Here is a 25,439-nt window from a genome sequence, read left to right on the forward strand (position 1 = left end):
TGGTGCAAATGCACTGCTCTGACATACATAAGGTTTTCCCAAGTTGCTAAATACAATAAACCATGTTGGGCAGTGTACATCCTGTGGAAGCCTATATGGGTGTATACAGTTTGTCGTGTTATGCCACCTAATTATTAGTGGAGAAGTTCAAACATAGCACCTTTGACATGCAGGGAAAGTATCATTTTAGAAGGAAAGAGTGGTTTAGGCTCTGCTGATGCTGATAGCTCATTTTATGTTTGCCACACTGGAAAAGGCCCAGGGTAAATTTAACATGATGCATTTAATCACCATTCCAATTACAGTGCCACTGAAGCAGATCAATGTTTTCTTACTACCAATTCATTGGAACTTCTAGGTCATAAAGTATCATTATTAGGCATATTGGAAAGTCGCGGCCCAGTGGAAATGGGGATTCTGGGATTTTTCCAGTTGCTTTGAAATAGTAACAGAGGCTGCTTGGATGTACATTTTCCCCATGTAAAATGAAAATTGGAATTTAAAGGGATTGATATGACAAAGTGAGAATCCTATAATGCCTCAGGGAAGGATGAAGCAGAATGTTAGCACATCTAAAAGTAAAATGAGGGAAATGATGAAAAGGGGTGGATACTTCCATAGCAGCCTGCTTAATGACCGATATCCCTACTAATAAGAAGTGTTGTAAGAGCATGTCTTGTTCCTGGCTTGTTCATAGCACCTAGCACAGAGCCTGGCACATAATGTGGGTTACAGTAAATTTTAATTGAACTTACTTGTGCTTGTGTATTTGAAAACGTTTTGAGGCTAGATTGTCCGGTGCCATGCTAAATGTTGTGTAAAGTTACTAATAAAATGTGTGTGTACGAACATACATAATAATACATGTATATACATACACAGCTAGAATTTATAAAAGATTTCTAAAGGCATTATTAGGTACGATTTGATATATTGAATATCATGAATTAATGCAAAGATTCAAGTATATTTTGGGTAGAATCTTGTCCTTTAAAATGAAAATACATGGTAAAAAGGTCTGACATCATTACTAGATTGTAATAAATCTGATAACCCTATACTCTAAAATCTAAAACCAGTGGTAATTGGACCAGGCTTATCTCTTCTGTTTGACTAAAAAAAAATTTCTTTTTCCCACTTGACTATGGCAGTTCCTAAACTTTTCTGTTCACCTGAACTTTTAAGAAAACATAAGAATCCTTGGGCATTAGCCAAGGTTTTGATTCACTAAGTCTAGGGTGGAAACTGGGAATCTGTTTGTTTGTTTTTTTTTCCAAATTCCTTTCCTTGGGTATTTATGTACAACCACTCTCCCTGCCCCACTTCATGATTTACTTTGAAATGAGTGGTGACAATTATCTTCGACTTTTTGGGTTCTCTGGAAATGATAACCAGCACAGTAATGTCTTGGAAAGAAAGAAATGGCTAGCATATGTCATATTGAAGGTCTTTTAGGACTGGTGTTGATTTTCTGTCCATATTTCAGCAAAAGTCTATTGTCAGGAAAGTTTGAGGAAAGGTATGATTTTCTTTTTTTTTTCCTGTGGCATATTCACAGAGTTGTATTATTGGAAGGTGCCTTAGAAATTATTTGGTTTATTCCCTTCCTCTTATATTTGAGTTGGTCTTAAAAATGTTTGTGTTTGAATCCCAGTTGTACCTCTTATTTGTTGTTGCCTCATTTCTTTGAGCCTTGGTTTTCTTATACATAAATTGGGGACAGCGGTGCCTGGGTGGCTCAGTCTGTTGAGCATCTGCCTTTGGTTCAGGTCATGATTCCAGGGTCCTGGGGTAGAGCCTTGCATCGGGCTCCCTGCTCAGAGGGGAGCCTGCTGCTTCTCCCTCTCCCTCTCCCTCTCGCTACTCCCCTGGCTTGTGCTCTCTCTCTCTGTCAAATAAATAAATAAAATTGTTGAAAAAAAATAAATTGGGGATAACAATACCTACCCACCATATAGGTTTTTAAGGATTAAAATGCACAAAAAGTGCCTACCATGTTCTTGCATGTAGTAGGTGCTCAATAAATGTTAGATTTTAAGGCATATCTATTATACAAACTAGAGTATACATAAAAGACAAAAGAAGTAGGAAAATTTTAATAAATTCATGTTAAATATCCTGTATGTATACCCACAGGCAGTTTTTGTAAATTACAGTAAAATACTTATAACTTAAAACCCACCATTTTAACCATTTTAAAGTGTACAGTTCAATGGCATTTAGTACATTCACATTGTTGTGCAGTCATCACCACTATCTAGTTTCAGAACGTTTTCATCACCTCAAAAAGAAACCTGTACCCATTAAACAGTCAGTCCCTAGTTCCTCTACCCCTCCTCAGACCATGGCAATCACTATAATCTTTCTGTTTTTGTGGGTATGCCTATTTTGTATACTTTGTGTGAATGGAATCATACAACTTGTGACCCTCTGTGTCTGGTTTCTTTCACTTTGTATGTTTTTAAGGTCTCTCTGTGGTCCAGTATGTATCAGTACTTCGTTCTTATTTATGGCTGGATAGTATGCATTGTATGGGTACACACGATAATTTGTTCATGCATTAATCAGTTGATGAACATTTCAGTTCTTTCCACCCTTTGGCTATTGTGACTAGTGCTGCCACCAACATGCATGTACAATTTTTTGTTTGAACACTTGTTTTCAGTTCTAAATATAGTAATTCTATATTTATCTTATTGAGGGAACCACCAAACTGTTTTCCATAGTGGATGTGCCATCTTACATCCCACCAGCAATGTATAAGGGTTCTCCTTTCTCGACATCCTGGCCAACACCATTTTTTAATTATAGTTATCCAATTAGGTGTGATGTATATCTCATTATGGTTTTGATTTGCATTTTGACATTAGATACCTTTTCAGTGAGCTTGTTGGCCACCTGTAGATATTCTTTGGAGAAATTTCTTTTTAAGTCCGTTGCCCATTTTTCAATTGGTTTTTTGTCTTTTTTGTTGTTGAAGGCAGAATCTTTTAATTATAAAATTAATTGATGTGTCATCTTTAGAGAGTATGTTTGGGAATATAACAGTAAAGGATTGGAGTTCTTTTGAAGTAACATTTGATTGAATGTTTTATTTTTATCTATTTTTTGTAGAAATCTAACTACCTTTAATTATATAGTTTAGCCTCTTGTGTTACTCCCTGTCTCCAGTCTGCACTAGCAGATAGCCACATTTATTCCTTTCCAGATTATCGTTGTTTTATATTGATATTTTTTTTTAGTTCATAGAATGTTCCTTACTCAGCTTTTTTAACAACTTCATTGAAGTATAATTTATATACCATAAAATTTCACTCATTGTAACTATATAGTTTGATGATTTTTATTAAATTTATAGTGTTGTACCACCATTACCAAATTCAGTTTTATAACATTTATAGCACCTTGAAAAGTTTCCTCAGCACTGTTGGTGGTAAATTTCTGTGCCCACCTCCAGGCAACCACTGATCTGCTTTCTGTTTCTATTCTATAGATTTGTCTTTTCTTGATATTTTTCACATAAATGTAAACATAATATGTAGAAGGAAGATTAGCTTCTTTCACTGAGATTAATGTTTTCAAGGTTCGTCATCCTTGTTGTAGCATGTATCCATAGTGTGTTCCTTTTTATTGCTTAACCTATGGATTATAGCACGTTTTACTTATCCATTCACCAGTTGATGGGCGTTTGAATTGTTTCTGGTTGTTGGCTATTATGAATAATGAATGTTCATGTACAAGTCTTTATGTGGACATCCTCCCTCAGCTTTTTACTTTGAAAAGTTTCAAGTCTACAGAAGGGTTGAAATAATAAATATAATGTGTGTGTGTTTGTGTGTACATATATATAAAATGAACATCTGTATGTGTCTTACCTAGAGTCATTGATTTGTTAACATTTGCTACCTGTGCTTTACCTCTTTTTGTAAATACATGTTTGCAGAATTGTTTACAGATTATCATGATAGTTTATGTATTAAGTATTTCAGTACGAATCTTTAAGAATGAGGACATACATCATCATACATAACCATGGTATCATAATCAGACTTAAAAATTAGCAATAATTTCATAACGTCAACTATTTTATATACATATTGAAATTTCCCCAGTTGTTCCAAAAGTGTCTCTAGAGCTTTTTTTTTTACCCCCTTTTCTTCTAATCCAGGATCCAAAAATGATTTATAGTTTTCATTTGGTTATTTCTCTTAGTCTGTCTCTTTTTTAAAGATTTTATTTATTTGAGAGAGAAAGAGAGGGTGAGCGAGAGAGCACAAGCAGGGGGAGTGGCAGAGGGAGAGGGAGAAGCAGGCTCCCCGCTGAGCAGGGAGCCCCACTTGAGGCCCTGTCCCAGGATCCTGAGCCAGAGGCAGATGTTTAACTGACTGAGCCACCCAGGTGCCCCTCTCTTTATCCTTTAATCTGGAATAGTTCCTCTGCCTCTTTTTTTTTCATGTCACTGAGGTTTAAGAATATAGGCCATTTAATCCCAAAGTTTAGATTTGCTCCTTCCTTTCTCATGATGTAAGTTAAACATTAAGGTTGTGTACTTTTTTTATACAACAGTGATTAAATGAAAAAATGAGTTTTGAAGTATGGAATCATAAAAAATACCTTAAATAATTTAAAACATGGAATCAGGACACACGGAATGTCTCCTTATTTGTGTACTAAATGGGATCACTTAGTTAAGGTATTGATTGCCAGATTGTAAAGGTGTGACCTTTTGTATTTAGCAAGTAATTTGTAGGAGGAAGCTTTGAGACCATATGCTATCTTGTTTTTCAATAACCTTTTACCTAATAATGGCTTAGTATCATTGCTTGAAGAGTTACTACACTGGGGGGGGGCGGTGCATAGAATACTTATTTAAAAAAAACAACTTCATTAGTTCAGTTGAAAAGGCTTTGTATTGTCTTCCTTAGATTTCTGTGCTTGGATAAGTATATTCTAGATGTCTCCTTGACTTGTTATATTGTACTTAGAGTATCATAGAGAAATTTATTAGTAGCAAGTAAGGTGTGGAGATGGATTTTATGTTTTAGAAGTTGCTTTTGATACTTGGTTGCAGTTTAGCAGTCAACTGAGCAAGATAGTGGAGAAATTGATGGAATCTAGTAAGAAGGAACACTTTCTCTATATTAAGTAAACATACATCAGCTACTTTTCCAAAAAACTCCAGATTTGTTTCTGAATGTTGAATATTTCATATATAGTTTACTTTTTCTCTGCATTTTTGTTTTTTAAGGGTTTTGGTAGAGTGGCTAGTTTTGTCCTTTGTGCATTCTAAAATTGCTTATATTACGATACTGATTAATCATGGGTACATTCTCAGAATGTTAATGTAAATACTTTTCTTTCTATTCCCCGGAAAAAGAGAATATGGTATGTCAGTAATCTCTGTAATTAATGTGGTTTCTGCCCGGCTTGCCCCACAACATGGGACAGGTATTTCAGATGTCTCTTATTCTAATAAGATTGATAGGTAAGTGAAGAATATGTGTTAAAGCATGGAATGCTAAAAAATAATTTAGATGCTTTAGGTTAATTTAGAACACAAATGTATCTAATTTGTATTTTTTGCAGTAGGCTTAAGACCTTATCTTTGCATATTAGCCAACAGTGATTTGAGAGGCATCCATATGGGCTGTATAAGCCACACAAATAATACATCATTCGTGAGTGTTAAGCATACTAGTAATATGGCCTCTGGGACTCGGCTTTCTTGGCTGGAACCTTCATCTGCCTCTTAATAAAATGTGAACTTAGGCAAGTGCCTCAGTTTTCCCATGTGCAAAATGCCAAAAATAGCAGTGTGTTAGTAATTGTGAAACATATGCTAGCTTAAAATGGTTAACTCATTTAATCTTGCTGGTAACTGGCATGTAAGTGCCTAAGTAAGTGTTTGTTAATTAATGTCCAGATTTGGTCTCCTTAAATGGAGCGAGACCATAAAGACATTTGCGAAAACCTGAAGGCACTTTAGGTTTTTATGATTTTTTTCCCCCTCAATCTTTAAAATTGTCTTGCCCATGCCTGATATGGCAGCATTCTTTTTTTAACAGCAACATGACTTTTAGCTGTTCAAATATTCAACATAGATTTCATAGAAAAAATGCTTTCTTTTTGCACTGACTGGTTTCGGTAGTCAACTGTGTGATCGCAGCAACAAGTAAACTAGGGATAGTTATTAGGCATAGACAGATTTGGGAACAGTAAAACAACTAGTTCTTCGTAAAGCTTAGGCTTAACTGGTAAGAGTGGAAATAAGCCTCTGTATTGGAAAAAAGCTCTGCTGGCTGGGAGAGCACCTGACAAGCTGTGAGCGCGTCAGTCTGTTTTATGGAGGGTCTTGAGCATAAGTTAATATATAGCCTGTGGAGTAAAGTCTTGTAAAGGAAACTACTGCTATGTTCTTTGAAGAAGATGCTGCTGGAGGCTCACCATCTTAAGGTGCCTAGTGTAGGTTATATGTTATGGGTCTGTCTTCTGCTAGATTATAGCCTTTCATCCTATTTTTCTTGTGATGGTTAAGGTAGCTCATGTTTGTGAAAAGTAGCAAGTTCTGCGGCCCAGAAGATAGTTGGATCCATGATTATTAAGTTCTTCTTAGAACAGTTTGCCATGAATCAGCAGTGGTCCTCAGCACTGGGGAGGGGGGCCATGCACTCCTAAGTTGAATTCTGAGAGATAGGTCCCGAGCTTTTTAATATTTCCAGTAGAGCCTTAGATGGTGGCGCACAGAATATGCTCATTAAGTTCGTGAATGACATGAAATTTGGGTTTGATAGATGATTCGGTAGGCAACTGGATAAAATTCAAAGTACCTGAGGTTCCGAAAAGTTGGTGGCTATACATAGTATGTATATGTATGTATTCAGTAGGCTCAAGGCAAGATAACTTTCTTAAGGAAAGTAAACAGCTGTGGAAATTTAGTATAGAAGTAGGATTGGGTCAGTACCAATGGTAGTACAAAGAATTCCAAGGTAATAAGAAAACCAGTTAAATAAGAGTCAGTGATACTTTTTGCATTTGAAACCACTGATAAGAAGTCCTATAATTGGAGTGGTGCTTACAGAAATCACAGGCCATCCCTTTACGATATTTAGTATTAGACTACCACAGGGTATGCATTCAACATAGATCTCGGAAAACTGTTCCAGAGTGAGGAAACTAGAAAGTCTCCATCAGAAGATTTTAGTAGGTAGTTAACTTAGAAATAATGGAGAGTTTAGTAGTTCTCTTAGTAGATCATATATAATTATGTTATTGTATGGTTATAGACTCATAGAATGTCATGGGTCACTGGTCTAAATAACCCACTTTATTTTAACAAAGGGTATGAAAACCCAAGCGTGAGGTCAGACACTCAAGCCAGGCCCTTTGCTTCCAGGCCACTGCTCTTACCAGTACCCATGTAGCAGCCTGTGTTTTTTTTTTTTTTTTTTCTTTCCACACTGATGACGAGATTATAAAGACGTTTACAGCAGTAGGAAGATTATAAAGTAAGACATTAGAATTCATGATTTCAAGGGTTGGGAAGCAGTGAAATATACAAAAAGAAGCAGTGGCATCTCTGGTGATTATAGAACAGGGATACTTAAGTCTTGAGGCAGGGACAAAAAAGTAGCGTTGAGTTTCCTTCTAACTCTGTGTTACTCTGTTGGGGTTGATTACATGGAGAATTTTCTTCTGCACATTTTCTCAATTTCGTATTTTATTTTATTTTTAAAGATTTTATTTATTTGAGAGAGAAAGAGCATGAGCAAGGGGGCAAGGAGAGGGAGAAGCAGTCTCCCCACTGAGCAGGGAGCTGGACGTGGGGATCAGTCCCAGGACCCCAGGATCATGACCTGAGCTGAAGGCGGACTCTTAACCGGCTGAGCCACCCAGGCACCCCTCAATTTTGTATTTTAAAGTGAATGACTAAAATATCCAGGAAATGGAAATTTTGAACTTATTTCCTTTTCAATGAGCTTTGGACTGGGAATAAGGAGAGCAGTTTCTTTTCTGCTATCACCTTTCAGCCATATCTCATCACACGAGGTAGGTGTGATCCTGACCTTTTCACCTACCCTTTGAGAATATCCTAGTAGACAGATAAAGCACTAATATGTTTAGAATTTGAACAAGTGAAAGGTGCTATTGAAGTATAAAAGATGTTAATTTTTTAGTGTCAGTGACATTACATGCACATTTAAGTTTTTCTTATGTTAATATATTGCTAAATATTGCCTTCTCCTCCATATTTAGTAAATGTCATGTTGGTACTTGAATCTTACCTAAATGACATGCACTGAAATGTTGTATCTCGTGGATGTCTTTTTACTTGGATGTTTTTCAGCACAGGTACCTTGTGCTTTTCTTCCTTAGCCCTACATATACCCTTGCTAGCCTTTTTAACCTTGTAGTTTGAACCCTTGTAACACTATCATCTCCCAAGTTTATGTCTCATTTTCTGACAAGGAAAGATCTAATGCTTTAGGTTTACTTTTCATCTTTCAAAAAAATTATCCTGCATTTGATCTGATTTTCCATAAATATGGATAAGTGAATGCCTCTCCTTGCAAGCCTAAGTTATCTTTTTTTTTTTAANTTTCATCTTTCAAAAAAATTATCCTGCATTTGATCTGATTTTCCATAAATATGGATAAGTGAATGCCTCTCCTTGCAAGCCTAAGTTATCTTAGTATTAAGAATAGATAAATGCATGCTTCACCAGGATGAAGCCAAAGTATTTGCCACTTGGGTAGGACAGGTACATATATAATTCTTCAGTANGCCTGATGTGGGGCACGATCCCACAACGCCGGGATCACGCCCTGAGCCGAAGGCAGATGCTTAACCGCTGTGCCACCCAGGCGCCCCAAGCCTAAGTTATCTTAGTATTAAGAATAGATAAATGCATGCTTCACAAGGATGAAGCCAAAGTATTTGCCACTTGGGTAGGACAGGTACATATATAATTCTTCAGTGGTTTTTATGTAATGATAGTTGCAAAGATGAAGGAAAATGCAAAGCTCAGTATTTTGCCTTAGAAGAAGTGGTTCTTGAGTTTAATGATTAACCCTTTGCAGAAGTTTCATAGCCATTTAATTACGTTGACCACTGTTCAGGAAAAAAACACTCTAACCTCCATAAATGTAGTGTCCCTTTCCCCTACCCATTTGGGACAGCAGCATGGGTAGCGAGGAGAGAAATAAGGGCAGAGAATACCTCACTGTATCTCTCTTCGTTTTTTTGTTCTTAGTTTTCAGATTTTTGCTCCTATACCAAATGGTTGGGAAATACCATCTCACTGTATTGTTTTCATAACAACATGAAGAATGCCTTTTGTAATGGACCAATAGGAGTACCTAATGTAGTGTAGAATTTTAAAAAATTTATTTTTTTGTACCAATGATATTTTATTGAGCTATAATTTAAATATAGTAAAAAGCACAATCTTAAATGTATCATGTAATAAATTTTGACAAATGTATACCATGTATACATGTAATCATTTCTCGGATAAAGAACGTTTTCATCACTCCAGATAGTGCCTTCCATTTCTGTAGAATTCTAAAAAAACTATTTTTACAAAGTGGATGGGAATAGTTTATGTGAGAAATTTAATAATCAGTGTGTATAAAATTTCTTCAGGTAGCTGGACAGCAGTGAACTTAGTCTTTAATAGTCTTTTTTTTTTTTTTTTAAAGATTTTATTTATTTATTTGCCAGAGAGAGCACAAGCAGGGGGAGCGGCAGGCAGAGGAAGAAGCAGGCTCCCGGCTGAGCAGAGAGCCTGAAGTGGAACTCCATCCCAGGAACTTGCAGGCAGACACTTAACTGACTGAGCCACCCAGGCGTCCCTTAGTCTTTTTTTTTTAAGATTTTTTTTTCTCTACTGCAGAAGTGAATTCTGCTGAGCATTAGTTTTATTCTAACATACAGTTTGGATTTCTTAAAATATCATACATTTGCAAATGAAGAGACCAGGATATAAGGCAGTCCTCTGTTTTCTAGATAAGAAAAAGAAGTGTTTGTTCAGTGTGAATATAGAAACTTTTAGGGGTATAGGTGAAATAATTAAATGTCTAATTAAAATGCTAATTGTACATATATATTTTAAAACTTTATTTTGAGATAATTGTAATTTTATATGCAGTTTAAAAAATAATATAAAGAAATCTATATTCATTTTACTCCTATGGTAACTTCATGTGCATTTTTAAGACCACAGGTTATATAAAATTATATGCGTTTGTATATGTTCCTAATATAAATTTTAAAATACTAGTTTTTCCACACTCTATGAAAGCAATTTATTTGAACTTTCCATATCTTCACAGATATCAGTGTCTTTAATGTTTACTAAAACCATGTTTAAAGTTATTGAGTACAGTTTTTCAGTTATTTAGTTCCTTACAAGTTGAGATAGAGCACTTTAAAAGTCTGTAAATGTTACTCTCATTGGAAATTTTATCTGAAGCCACAAGAATCCATTCATATAACACTAGACTTGCCATCATTTTAATGTTATTTGTGATCTTCCCAACACTCCAAGGCTTTTATTGTATTGCTAAGTGATCTTCAAAAGCCTTTTTCAGTGGCAAGCTACCTCTTGTAATTATGAGATCGCACTTAATACTTAAATATTAAATCTGTATTTAAAACTGTTTTACTCCCTTTAAAACTTCTTTGTTGTAATAACCTTGATAAAGCATCTTACATTAGTGTTGCCTTGTGTCCTTCCAGACTTAAGTATTTCTGCCCAGTGATGAGAACTTCACTGTCTTTCCCCTTTCACAGACTGACTGGATTGATGCCTCGGGAGTTTAATTCCATTCATATGGTCTTCCTCTTTTGAAATCCCACATACCCTTTCCCTGGGCATGACTGTATGCCTGGGTTTTTCACTTCTAGGTTTCTTGGGAGCTTTTTCCTTTCTCCCCTGCTGGTATTTAGTATAAAATTATTGGTGCCAGCCTCAAAAGTAAGGCGATTCCTTTTTTTTGGGGGGGGGGACAGGTAATTTTAGGGGCAAAATCCTTATATTTGAGTAGATATGCTAAGATAGCTGCAGCCACTGTAGACCATTGTGTGTGAGAGTTGGTAGTGCCATTAGTTTCTCTTATGTGGAAAAATTATTCAGCATTTTTATTTAGTTCTTTGTGTTTTTTCCTCCTTTCCTGTGAGGGCTTTTACATGTTTTAATTTTTGTCTTCCTTTTTATTAGTTTATTGATGACCATGGCTCATCTTGTTTTAATTGTTAGTGCTAGATTAAGCTCTTAGTAATGTGTACAGGGTCACAGATGATAAGATGACTTGTTTTACATCTATATATCTTTTAGTGCAGGGACTTCAGACACATAAAACTAGAGGTGTGTTGTGTCCTTGCTGTCCTTGAATTTGGTATAAACTATTAAGACACTGTTCATTACAGTACCCCAACTGGAATCTAAGTTGTTAAATTGAAATTATCTTTTAAAGTAGTACGGCCCATATTGCTACATTCTAGAAACTAATCCCCCTTATTAACAGCTCCGTCTTTTCCTTTGTAATATTCCCTTATAAAGCTTTGCAGACATTGTCTGAATGATGTAGAGTGATGTGTAACAGTTCAGACAGGCTGGATGCACTGCTGAAAGCCTCCTTTGTCATTGCCAGTTAGGATTTCATCTGTTTGAACTGGCCTTTTTCTTGTTTGCCGGGGTGAGCAAAGAGTGATGATTTAGTAGAGTTGTTTCTTGCTTCCTAGCTGTTGTAGGAAGTTAGACTTTCTGGCTGTAAGTGTGCGAGGCGGCACACAAATTGTTACTAGTCTTTAATCATCTAATCTTACTTCTAGGCAACTGGAATGATTTTTAGACTGGTGGAGGCATTGTGATTGGATTTTTCCTTCTCTTCCTTCACCTTCCTCTCCTTCCCTTGCCGCCAACCTCTCCTCTCCTCTCTTCCTGTCCCTCTCCTCCTTTCCTTCTTTTAGATTATTAAAGGAGGTTGAGCTAGGATATGTGACTAGTTGGTTTTTACAGATCAGTTCTCTTCATTAAGAAAGAAACCCCACCTGGGCACCTGGCTGATTCAGCTGGTGGAGGGTGTGGCTCTTGATCTTGCGGTTGTGAGTTCGAGCCCCACGTTGGGTGTAGAGATTTTGTAAAACAAAAAAAAAGTCAAAAAAAAAAAAAAAAGGAAACCCCTTTGTAGTCTAAGTTCTTTTAGTTTTATTGATCCATGCCTAACCTAGAAAAATTTAGGAACCATAGGACTGGAAGGGCTTTGGCTGGTACTATTGTTTTACTTTTGAGTCTTCAATTTTTTTTTTGTACCCCAGTTTCTTCCTCATTGTTGGGCCAAAAAAAGTATTGTTGAGGAACATTGATATGGTGCTGTGTTTTTTTTAATTTCCATATTTATATGAAAATGTTTTGTGGGGGGAACCTGGCATGTGTGTGTTTTCAGGGTGGGAAGAGATAGTAGTGTTGTATAGATGTAAAGAAAACATTATAAGTAAAACTGTTCTAGAATTTTCAGAAATCTGGAACATTATTTTAATTCCCCAGGGTGAATTAGTTGGGAGTTAATTTATCCTTCATTAAAAAATTACTATCCTTCAAAATTGGGAAATTTTTTATTTCAGAAGAAAATATGATTAAAGTAAGATAACCATTTCTCCCATCAATAAAGATTTGACAGTAATAATACTAATGTTGGTAAGAGTTTATTGAAAAAAAAGTACCTTCAGATCCTTTTGATGACAGTGTAAATTGGTAGAACTTACTTGGTAAGTAATTTGGCACTATATACCCAGATCATACTTTCGCATCTAAAGTGATTCTCCTCAGAATCAATTTTAATGAAAGTTACGCAAAGATTTATGTCTTCAAATGCTCATTATAGGAATATTTATAATGGAAAAAATCTGGGGCAAAGATTGAACATCCAGTAGTAAGTGAATGACTAAATAAATTATAGTATGTACCAGACTATTATAGAGCCACAAACATTTTTTTTTTTTTAAAGATTTTATTTATTTGACAGAGAGACAGCCAGCGAGACAGGGAACACAAGCAGGGGGAGTGGGAGAGGAAGAAGCAGGCCCCCCCCCAGCAGAGGAGCCTGATGTGGGGCTCGATCCCAGGACCCCGGGATCACGCCCTGAGCCGAAGGCAGACGCTTAACAACTGAGCCACCTAGGCACCCCCACAAACATGTTTTTGAAGAATACTTAATGACATGGGAAATATTAAGTAAATATAAAATGAAAGTGAAATTTACGTTTTTTACACTTTTAAAAATGAAATACGTGATCTATGCAAAAAATATGTAATGTATATATGTTATAGAGCATAATAAAGTGCATACTTGTGAACATACTACACAACTTTACCAACACTATTAAATATAATAAGTTCTGAATTATGTGTATCTATTCATAGGGTAAGAAGGATGATTTCACAATATTAACAGTTCTCATTTTGAGAGGTTGGATTATCAGTGATCTTTGGTTTTCACTTAAATGCTTATGTTCTTTTTCTAAATTCTGTACATGGGTCATGTGTTCTCAAAAATAGAAAATATCATTATTCATTGAAAGGAGAGGAAAATTTAAGCTGGTTTCTTTCCAACTCCATTTCATTGGAAAGAAACTTCAAAAAGTGTCTGCCACCTGTTATCTCCTGAGTGACAAATCATGACCGGGTACACAGGGTGGCATTATCTACCGGTTGTAGGTAATACAGTGTCCTGAGAAATGATAGGCTGGCAGTTACAGGAATTGTGGCTGCCCTTTCTTCCAGATGGTGTTTGAATGACCTTTACAAAACACATTTTTGAAATCTACTTAGGTTTTTGCTTCATGCCTTCAGGAGAAGGGGATTCATTTCTTCATTTAACAAATATTGGGTGCCTATTAAGTACTAAAGAAGACCAAGAGGGTCATTTGCTAAAAGAAAACAGGAAGAGGGACTGATTTAAATTGGGTGGTCAGGTGAAGCCTGCTGAGCGCATTTGAACCCGGACCTGAGTGACAAGAAAGAGCTAGTCTTACTGTGATTTAAGGGTAGAGGAACAGCATGGGATAAGAGCTCTACGGCACATTCTAGGAAAACAAAAAGGGCCAATGTGGTTGAAGTGTAGTAAACGAGGGGAGCAAAATGGTAAGAAGTGAAGAGAGGAAAGTAGGGGGAGGTAGGCAGAGTGAGACCATGAGGGAACTTCATGGTTTTGGAAAGGTGTTTGAATTTTGTATTAAATGCAATAGGAATTTGTTGGGTGGCATTAAGCAAGAAATAATCTATTTTATTTTATTTCTTTTTTTTAAAGATAGAGTGAGCACGAGTGGGGGAAGGGCAGAGGGAGAGGGAGAAGCAGGGTCCCCTGCTGAGCAGGGAGCCCAGATGCAGGGCTCAATCCCAGGCTCATGACCCAAGCCTACGGCAGACACTTAATGACTGACTGAGCCACCCAGGCACCCCAGCACAATCTAATTTCATTTTAAAAGATTACTCATTGCTTTGTGGAAAATCATTATAAGCGGTCAAGAGTGGGAATGGGGAGACCAGTAAAAAGTCCTTTACATTGGCCCAGGTGTTGAGGTAGTGGTGGCCAAAGTGGAAGCATTGATAAAGGAATGAAGTAGATTTGAGGTCTGTTTGGAAATAGACGCAGTGGATTTTTGCTGAGTATTGTGTATGAGAGACTATTGGAAAGAGGGAAATCAAAGTTGGTTTCTAGAATTTTTGACTTGAGCAACTGGAAAGAAGGTGTTGCCATTTATAAAGGTGGACAAAATGCATCAAGCAAGTTTGGGAATATTGGAAGTTCTAGTTTGAAATGTTGACTCTGAGCTGCATGTTGAGATGTCAGATAGGCAGTTAAATATATGAGTTTGGAGTAAGTTGAAGAGGTTTGGGATGAAGATGAATATTTGTGAGTCTTTAGTGTATAGATAAAATATTTAAAGCCATGAGAGAAGTGGAGGTAATGAGGACTGAGCCCTGGGATCTCCAGATAAAGGTCTTGGCTGTGGAGGAGGAGCCAGCAAAGGTGGTCAAAAGAGACCAGTTAGATGAGGAAAACTAGGATTGGGCAGTAAATTTGATCTAGAATCTGAACAACAGGAAGACAAGAGGGATGCATCTGGATGAATGCTATTGAGTGGGGGCGGGAGTGAGAGGAGATCAGAGACCTAACTGTGTATTTGTTTTGTGAGGCTGCTGTAACAAATTACCACAAATTGAATGACTTAAAGCAACAGAGATTTATTCTCTTAATTAAAGTTCTGGAGGCTGGAAGTCCAAAATCTGGCAGGGCTACCTTCTCTCTGTGGGATTCTAGGGGAGAATCCATTCCTTGCCTCTTCCAACATCTGCTAGCTGTCCCAGCATTCCTGGGTTTGTGACCACATCCCTGCAGTCCCTTCCTCCTTCTCTCCAGACTCCCTTTGCCCTTTCTCAGATACATTTGTGATATCATTTAGGCTCCACCTGGATAATACAGGGTAAATGCAAAACCTTAATTTGTCTGCAAAGACCTTTTTTTCCAGATAAGATAAATTCCAGGGATTACAAATTCCAGGGATTAGGATTGGATCTCTTTGGGTGGCCATTATTCAAGATACTAATCCTTGGTTTTAGAAACATGGTAGCCTTTGGAGATCTCTATAAGAGCAGGTTTTTTTTTTTTGAGCAGTGAGACATAAGAGCATCCCATTTACCTTTCATGTTTGCTGTCACGTAGAGAACTCGTACTTGTTTCAGGACTGCAAGTTGATCACGTTGACTTTCTATGGGCAATCAGTAGTTGGATGCCTGTGGTTAGCTTCAGGTTTTACATGCTGAGCATGAGAAGGGAGAAAAGGTCTCAGAAGCCTATGCCAGTTCTTTCAAATTCTGTGTTACTGAACTATGTGATCCAAGTTGGCATTACCAGTGGCCATTATTTCTACAGCCAAAGGCTGGCTTATTTTAGATTTCATATATCTCTGTTTTGATTAATAATATCAGTAGCTGTATTATTTCTTTCATAACCTGATTGATAAGCACATTGTGGGGAAATTCCTATTCAGAAAGTGGAATGGATGTCACTTAGTAAGATTTAGGCATAGGGGGTATTTTAAATAAATTCTCTGAAGGGAGAGAAGGGGATGCAGAGAAAAAGGCTATTTTGCCATTTTTTTTCTTAACCAGCTTTGTGAAACACAGATGGTAAAGCTACACACTTGGCGCTGAGCTGCCCTCATTGGTTCTCTGCACACTTTTCATGATTCCTCCTGGACAGTGGGAGGCATCAGAAGTGATAAACAAGTTATCTCTTGCCGTCTGTGCTACTGCATGGACAGGAGATAGGGACCACATCTGGAAGAGGCTTGCATTCTTGGCGGGGGGAGGGGGAGATTTCTAGTAACAAAGAAATTCCTTCATCCTCTGTTCCCTTTCAGTTGGAACTGAAGTAACTGGCAGCCTGAGGTTGCTTCCCTGTGTGGATATATATTTGGTGGGGAGGGCATGGCAGGGGTTGGGCTTCCTCCTGATGGAAGGCTTTGTTTTCTCAGGGAGCTTACTTGATTACCGTACATTAAATCTTTACTTGTGGGACCATTGTCCTAAATTACCAGAGTGCTGACTTGGGATTTATGTGTACCCTTCAGCTTCTGTATTGGGGGCAGAGGCCCTAGTTTGGCATGGTGAAAAGAACACAGGCTTTGGGTTTAGGCAGACCAGGTCCATCCACTTACTTGTTCTGTAATCTTTGGCAAATTACCCTCTGGAAGCCTCTTTTTCCTCGTTTGGCAAAATGGGGTTGAAGGCATCTGGTATGCTTACCACGTAGTAGCCATGTAATAAATGTTAGATTCCTATTATAATAACATCTTTTCATCTCTATATTCATTTTTATTCGTTGATTGATACTCAGAATTTCCTTACTGCCTTTGATGTCTTTGTACTAATCAGAGTCCTAAAGAAAGATTCACCTGTTAACATAGCATCTCTTTTGGGGAAAGAGAAGCAATGGACCCCCACCTCCTACCCTCCACCCCACTTTTGTCCCTATAACAATTACTTGCCATTAGGTCTTGGGTTCCAGTACATTGGGAAACAACCATAGCCATCAGGGAATACTCCTGAGGTAGGCTTTCATTAATTGTGGAAGTTACTAGGGAGGGCAGAAGAAAGTTGGCTTATTCAGTATAGGAGCACCTCTGGGCAAAGACTAAGATACTGGGAGGTGAGTTGCTGAGGAATGAGGCTGTAAATAGATTAGCTTATCCAACATAGAGTATTTTAGGAGGCTTGGGGGAAGAAAGCTGTAGGAATGAGTCCACTTGGGAGAGGATCAGGAAGGGAAACAGCAATGAGAGGAACTTAATAGACAAGTTATTGATTGCCCACCATGTTGTGCCTGGGCTACTTTGTAGTGCCAGGTGCTGTGTTATGCTCTGAACAAAGGATGGCCTTTGGGCAAGGTCATGTTTTTCCTCTGCAGTTCCCCAGCTCTGTGACCTTGGGCGAGCTGCTTGCCTGTCAAATGGAGAGAAGACTGTCCTTAATTTCCCAAGATCCCTCAATTTAATAACACCTAGGAGGAAATGGTAGGAGCATTTCCTCGTTAATTTAGTCATCATTTGTAACCAATCATATGATGTTTTCCTGGTTGTAGAAATTTTAATGTGTGTGTTTTTTTTTTTTAAAAAGAGCATTTTTGGGGGTGCCTGGGTGGCTCAGTTGCTAAGTGTCTGCCTTTGGCTCAGCGGGTTAGTCATCATTTGTAACCAATCATATGATGTTTTCCTGGTTGTAGAAATTTTAATGTGTGTGTTTTTTTTTAAAAAAAGAGCATTTTTGGGGGTGCCTGGGTGGCTCAGTTGCTAAGTGTCTGCCTTTGGCTCAGCGGGTGATCCTGGCGTTCTGGGATCGAGCCCCACATCAGGCTCCTCTGCTGGAAGCCTGCTTCTTCCTCTCCCACTCTCCCTGCTTGTGTTCCCTCTCTCGCTGGCTGTGTCTCTGTCTGTCAAATAAATAAATAAATAAATAAAATCTTTTAAAAAAAATTGCATTTTAGAAGCAAAGCAATGTGGTAATACCCATCTCACGGATGGTGGGAAGATTAATAAGATAGTGTATGTAAAGTGCCCATCACAGTTAGTATTCAGTGAATTGTAGCTATTATTAACAGATGAAAGGACATGAAAAATAATTTGATTGCGAACCTCTGAAGAAAGAATTTTAAACAACAGGGTCATGATGTGATCAGGATCTGAAATAGGAGTAGAATGAAGGGAAAGAAGATGAAATAAAAATTCAAATAATGTTATGGAGATAAATGAGTGTGTGTCTGAGTTGAAAGTTTTACTCCTTCACAGACAAAATTTTCATTGTCTGTAGTAATAACTTGCCTTGTGGTATATGTTCCAGTGTGAACAGAGGGAATGAGATAATCTCATGGGACAAAAGGACTCCTGTGTCATCTTCTCGGCATGTTAGAGTAATTCTGATCTTGTTGCTACATAATTTCTGAATTTTGCTAATCACAAAAAAATAAGGCATTGGTTAACACACTGATAACAAAATGTGTGTTTGTTTTTGTTGTTTTGTTTGTTTTCATTTCCTTGTGGGAGAGGGTGACTGGTTAGGGACTTACCATTAGTTTATTCGTTCAGTTGCCTGGCCAGGAGATTCTTGCTTACATTTGAAATATCTTTATGTTTTCATTAGAGTAATACTGAGTTTTTAGCTCTTGTTTCTTTTTTTTCTTTTTTTTTTGCCCCAGGTCCAGCAAGACTATGAACCTCTGTTCCAAATGCTTTGCTGGTAAGTGCAGAAAAAGGGTTTCTTATTTATTTTAATTTTTCTTCTTTTGATTGTTTTTAAGATGAACTCAATTATTTGGCCTTCCTTTTGTGTTTATGCATGGGGTTTTGTTTTCTTTGCTTGTGTATGAAAGTAGTTCATCCTTACCAAGATGCTTCATGTATTTGCCTAGGACTATTGAAACAGCCTTCCCTCAGTTAAATGAAATCATCTGTGTACTTGCACCCAACAAACTTTACATAGTTTACAGCTGTGGGCATATAGTGGCACTATGAAAACTTGTGTTGTAGTAGGATAGTAACATGTTCATCTCTGATCTTGACTTGAAATATTAGTAGTGAATATTGCTTTTACCAATGAGAGAACAAGAGAAAGGATATTTTCATGTTGGAGTCAGGAAGAGAATCATTTTGAATTAGCCCTAGAACCCAGTCCTTTACTGAAATCACCTTGGGTAAATCACTTAATCTCTTTGGACTTTAGAGTCATCATTTGTAACATGAAGGGTTTGGGCTTGATATTTGCCACGGGCCTTTTCCAGTCCCCCAAATGCTGATTGGTTGGCTCCTTAAATTATGACTCCTGCATGAACTTAAACCTTCATTTTTAAAAAAGAATTTTATGCCTAATGATCTCATATAAAATAACTAAGTCTTTACTAACTGAGACATGTTTAACCTTCCTTTTCTATTCATTTTGTCAAAGTAAAGCTGGGCACTAAAGTGCTAAGGACAGATTTTAATCAGAAATCTATAGCAATAGGGAAGAGTTCAATTTGAACTGAACACAACTTCAGTTTGTGCAGAGGTAACTGGGCATTTTAAATGGAGAATGAGGGAGTAGGGAGGGTTGCTAGCTTGGCTCCGTAGAGTCAGAAGTAAAAAATTATAAAGGATATGTCAGTGTAAATGATGACTAGGTTGGTTGTGTCTTATTAGCTGACTGTCCTGGAAGTTAGAATTCTTTTCTTCTACTGAGACTGAGAGACTGAGGCCCCACCATTCCTGATGGTTATGTTTTAAAGGACTGGCTTTCAGGTCCTTGAGACAGGGACTCCTGAGATGGAGGAGATGCATGTGCATGTCGAGGGGACAGAGGAAGGGTTCCCATCTGCAAACCCTTTTCAGTAAATGGTCTAAGATAGGGTGGTCAGAGGCTTGTAGACTGGTGTTACGGCTAGAAAAACCTTAAATTCTTTTGGCAGCCTTGAGCTTTCTCAGGCAGGTACTTTAAGAGGGGCTAAGGTCCTCCTAGGGACAGGGCCTTGAGTTGTTAGAAAATGTGTTAGTGTTTGTTTAAATATTTTAATGTTTGGGGAGGGGGTAGATGAAACCATTTGTGTTCAGAGTCTGTACTTTTTATAGGTCAAGGTTGAATCCTAGTTGAGAAGAGGGCTCAGAAGAGCCTGGCTAGAGATTGGTCAAGGAGAGAATCGTTGTCAGACTTCACCTTCTGTTCATTATGCTATTTGGGCAAGAAGATAATCATAGGCTTTAGTCTTTTACATTTATGCCTAAACCAGGGGATAGGTGGGAGGGAGTTTGGGGGAGTTGGGGAAGGTGGCAGTTTGTATCTGTTGAAAGTTTGGAATTTGTCAAATACTTCAGGTCTTTAAAAGGAAAAAAAAATATTGGTAAGTTTTTATCCAACTTTTAACAGTATATCTGCTGTTAAATGTATTCTGCTTTTTTACTCTGCTTGTCTACAATTACAGATATGAAGAAATGCTTCCTTACTGGTGAGAGTTTTAAGTTTTATAGTAAAGATGAAAGTAGCAGTGAGACAAAATGCATATTAGATTGATGACTGTCTCCATATAGAACTGGCTTCTCCTTATGTATCAGTAAAGTGTGGCTTTGGGATTAGTCCAGGCACCTTTGAGTAAAGGGGCTCACATCAAATACTCAAAGAACCGTCTCATGTCCCTAACTAAATATAAAAGTTTAAAAATTACCAGTGGAGACAGTTCATCTATGGTCTTTGCATTTCTTTGTACTTGTGGTTTGATTTTTTAAATAGTAATAATTATTTATTGTTTCTCTAGTGATCTGTGTCCATTTACTCTTTGTCATTTTTGCTTTCAAAAATATTAAGAGGGCTTTTTCAAGTGTATAAAGAAAATACTCTTTCCCCTCTTTATCTTCATCCCCATATTCTTAATTTCCTCAACATCATTTGAAAGGAATGACTAGTAACATCCTGCTTGTGGAAGTAACATTTGGTGGTGTTTTTGAAATACAGAAGAAATTTCATTGAACTTCACAGATACATTGTGGATTTCATTCCTGTATGGAACTAGAGGATAGAAATACATTATTGCAGCAGAGGTATGAGATGTGTAGGACAACGTGAAGATTATTTTGTCAAAGCCACATTTTAAAATACTCTTTTAAAGTGTACCGTAAAGTATACAATGTGCTTTTAAAAGATGGAAAAATCACTTTAGAAACAGCTGTTGTGTCCCATTAGTTTAATTATTTTTCAACATTGCTTTTCAGAATAAATCTATGTGGTGAAAAAGTGAGTTGTAACATGTTTACATAAAATTGAAATGAGTAAAAACATACTTAAATTTTTTTTGAGATAGAGTACTAGGTGAGGAACTGTGGGTGCTAGTTTATAGCTGACTTTGATAACTGTTTTCTCTGAAATATTCTGTCAACTGGTGAGCATATGCCCCAGTAACTACTATCACTTTAGATTATTTTCCCTTTTCTTTATAAAAGATTCCTGGGCTGTTTGAAGTTAGAGAAAGGGAATAAGAAGGGAAAGGAAATGAGTATATGGGAAATGAAAGTTACTAAAAAACCATTGAATTGTTAATTTTGTCAGTAAATTATATACCAAATAATAGTGTTTCTCCATATTGTTAGAATAAGGAATGTCTGTATCAGCCATTTGCAGTAACGTAGAAGGGTACCAGCCTGGCTGGATTTGCTGTTCCTAACACCTTTCATCTTAACCAAAATTCCTGTCTTTGAAATGAGAGGATATTGTTTTCATTTTTATTTTTTGGCATCTTGAATCCTGGCTTGGCCTGGCTGAAATCATTTTTGGCCATTTGGAGGTGTCATTCCCTCCCCCGCCATGTGCAATATGCTACTTGCTTAACCTTTAAGTGCTTTTGACCTGAAGATCCTTATCATCCAAGATTTTCTTGTGCCATAATCACAAGGATATTTAAAGGAAGTATTCTCATATGTGGAATTTAAGAAACAAAACAGAGGATCAAGGGGAAGAGAGGAGGGGCGCCTGGGTGGCTCAGTTGTTAAGCTTCTGCCTTCGGCTCAGGGCGTGATCCCAGCGTTATGGGATCGAGCCCCACATCGGGCTCCTCCACTGGGAGCCTGCTTCTTCCTCTCCCACTCCCCCTGCTTGTGTTCCCTTTCTCACTGGCTGTCTCTCTCTCTGTCAAATAAATAAATAAAATCTTTAAAAAAAAGGGGAGGGAAGAGAGGAAAAAATAAAACAAGACGAAATCACAGAGGGAGACAAAACATAAGGGACCCTCAGTCATAGGAAACAAACTGAGGGAGGGGGGTGGGGAATGGGGTAGCTGGGTGATGGACATTAAGGAGGGCATGTGATAGAATGAACACTTGGTATTATGTAGACTGATAAATCACTGACCTCTACCTCTGAAACTGATAATATATTTTGTGTTAATTAATTGAATTTAAATTTTAAAAATAAAAAAAATAAAGCAAGTATTCTGGGGAGTCACCAAAAAATGATTTACTCTAATGTTATGATTTGAGGTATAGTGGATTAAAAATGTTCTGGATTCTCTTTATCTGAGGTAATTATGTAGTTGTAAAAAAAAATAGGAAAAGTTATTTTTATTATGGTATATTTTTTTCCATTCCCCTAAGTGCTTGCTGTTTTTCTGCTTAATTGTCAGCCCCCCTTTTACATGTTTAGTATTTTCTTTCCTCAAATCACAATTCTCTGTGTATTTTCTCTGTATATGCGTATAGTTCTCTTAAAAACACTTGCAGTTTGGATAAGGAATTCTCCCACCTTTGAGTTGATATATTATCCTTCCCATTTGAGAGTGTTAACTATTTTAATATTACCTCTAAAGAAAGGATAAAAATGTACTTAACAGATTAGCAGCTTATTTGAAGTTATGGAAAGAAGGTCTAAACTATTAAAAAGGATGGTATTTAAGCATCCTTGAATATAAGTTATCAATTCATCTTGCCACAGATCTTTCCAATTTTTAAAGCTATGTGAGCATCTTTTTTGGTCACTTTTAGCTTTTTTACCCCCTTCATAATATTCTAAAATAATATTCTTTCATGCTGTCCTTTTCTTTTATTAGGTATTTTTATATTGTTTGTATGACTTTACTAAAAGAATCAGTAAATTTCTATAATAGAAAGCCACAGAATTTATGACATGGTATTTATAGTTATGGTGAATAAACACTTTTTGGGCATCTTTTTAAAAATTTATTTTCTTTCTTATAAATAAGAGAGAGAGCACGCACACGAGAGTGCATGAGCTTGGGGAAGGACAGAGGGAGAGAGAGAATCCTAAAGCAGTCTCTGCATTGAGTGTAGAGCCTGACATGAGGCTTGATCATATGACCTATGAGATCATGACCTGAGCCAAAACCAAGAGTCAGATGCTCAACCGACTGAGCCACCCAGGCGCTCCTGAACCAGTACTTTTTAATGCAGTTTTTCAAATTGGGTGTTGTGGTTCATCAGTGGTTAGAGAAATCAATTTATTGGGTCATGATTGCATTTAATTAATTAATTAAGATTTACTTATTTTAGTGGGGAGGGGTAGAGGGAAAGAATCTTTAAGCAGTCTCTCTGCTGAGTGTGGAGCCCAGCTATGGGGCTTGATCTCATGACATGTGAGATCATGGCCTGAGCTGAAACCAAGAGTCAGATGCTCAACCAGCTGAGCCACCCAGACGCCTCATTGTTGCATTTTAAAAAATTGGGTATGATAGAAAATAATCAGCGCTTTGCAGACATTTAAGGGCAAGTATTGTTTTCTGAAACCTTTGTTTGAGTTACATAGATAAATGAAAATAACGTATTACTGGGGTTATGATTTAAAACCACTGTGGTTTGAAAACCACTGAATTGCAGAAATTTACTGGAAAGTCATTGAGTTATTTGGGATCCTGTTTTCTTTGGAAAATAGGACATATTTCTTTTCTGTCTTTAGGCAAAGGATTAACAGTTGATTTTTTTGTGACCTTTGTCTATTCTTAACTCCTGAATAGTTTGAATTATATGATTTTCTGTGTGAAAGCATGAACTAATAAACCTGATTGTCTGCTACTGTGTTAATATATATATGAAAAGTCAAGCATAGACTCTAAAGGCTAGTCTTGCCTCTTACAAAAGTAGAAATTATGTTGGCTGTGGTATTTTGTTTGAGTGCAAACCCAATTTAGATACTAACTGGTCTTTGATATTATGGGACATTTACTACCTCATTCACAAGACCTCTTGTATGTATTACCATATTAGTGGTGCTTTTCATAGAATAGTTTTGCTAAATAAAAGTATGGTTGAGAGAAACACCAAATGGGATGATCACAAGTGGGGAAGGCAGAAATTTTTGAAGAACTGACTGAAGTAACTCCTTTAGCAATGTGGCATTATCTCCACCACCCTTAGACTTGCTTGTTGTAGAGGAGTGTGGTGACTAGGAAGTTGCTATAACGTATATGCCATTTTATGCTTTATAAGGGAGTGAGTCTGAAGATATGTCCCAGGGGGCATATCTCTGAGTAGCACTGATGGATAGATGCTTATCAGAAGACACACTTAACATGTGATCAGTGTAAAAAGAACCAGTTGGTCCTGTATATATTTAATGTTTAATAATTTTGGGTAATTTCCTTTAAAAACTGATAGTAAAATGTTTATTATAGACTGACAAAAGTACTTCATTGAGAAGTCAAAGTAAGCAATTTATTTAAACTGTAGACATGAATATATTGTCCACTTAAGATACGTGCTAGTTCTTGATTCATACAAGATGGGATAAATAAGGAGAGATGATTATTCGTAGTACAAGAAGCAGCTCCTTTAAAAAAAAAAAAAGATTTTATTTATTTATTCGACAGAGACAGAGACAGCCAGCGAGAGACGGAACACAAGCAGGGGGAGTGGGAGAGGAAGAAGCAGGCTCACAGTGGAGGAGCCTGATGTGGGGCTCGATCCCAGAACGCGGGGATCACGCCCTGAGCCAAAGGCAGACGCTTAATGACTGAGCCTCCCAGGCACCCTGCTCCTTTTTAAAAAAAATTTTTTTTAAAAACAATACAGACTAGTTCTCTTAAAAGGGAATACTTTTAATAAAAAGCAGAAACAGACTCCTAAATACAAAGAACAAACTGGTGGTTGCCAGAGGGGAACGCAGTAGGGGTACAGGCAAAATGGGTAAAGGTGAGTGGGCGGTACAGGCTTCCAGGTATGAAATGGGTAACTCATGAGGATGAAAGGTACTGCATAGGGAATGTAGTCAATGATATTGTGATAGTGTTGTATGGGGACAAATGGTAGCTACACTTGTGGTAAACACAACATAACATATAGACTTGTCTAATCGCTGTGTTTTACACCTGAAACTAACGTAACATTGTGTGTCAACTAGACTTCAGGTGTAAAAA

The 25,439-nt window shown here is 37.3% G+C and overlaps 1 protein-coding gene across 1 annotated transcript in view; it reads left to right on the plus strand.

Moving 5' to 3' along the window:
• ZFAND3 (zinc finger AN1-type containing 3) overlaps window positions 1–25,439 on the plus strand; it is a 324,856-nt gene that overhangs the window by 88,297 nt on the left and 211,120 nt on the right. Inside the window, exon 2 of the mRNA XM_034660145.1 lies at window positions 18,756–18,796. Coding sequence (XP_034516036.1) covers window positions 18,769–18,796 — 28 coding nt within the window. The 5' untranslated portion in view covers window positions 18,756–18,768. The remainder of the gene's footprint in view (window positions 1–18,755; window positions 18,797–25,439) is intronic.

This window comes from Ailuropoda melanoleuca, chromosome 5 (assembly GCF_002007445.2).
Source record: "Ailuropoda melanoleuca isolate Jingjing chromosome 5, ASM200744v2, whole genome shotgun sequence".
Taxonomy (NCBI): domain Eukaryota; kingdom Metazoa; phylum Chordata; class Mammalia; order Carnivora; family Ursidae; genus Ailuropoda; species Ailuropoda melanoleuca.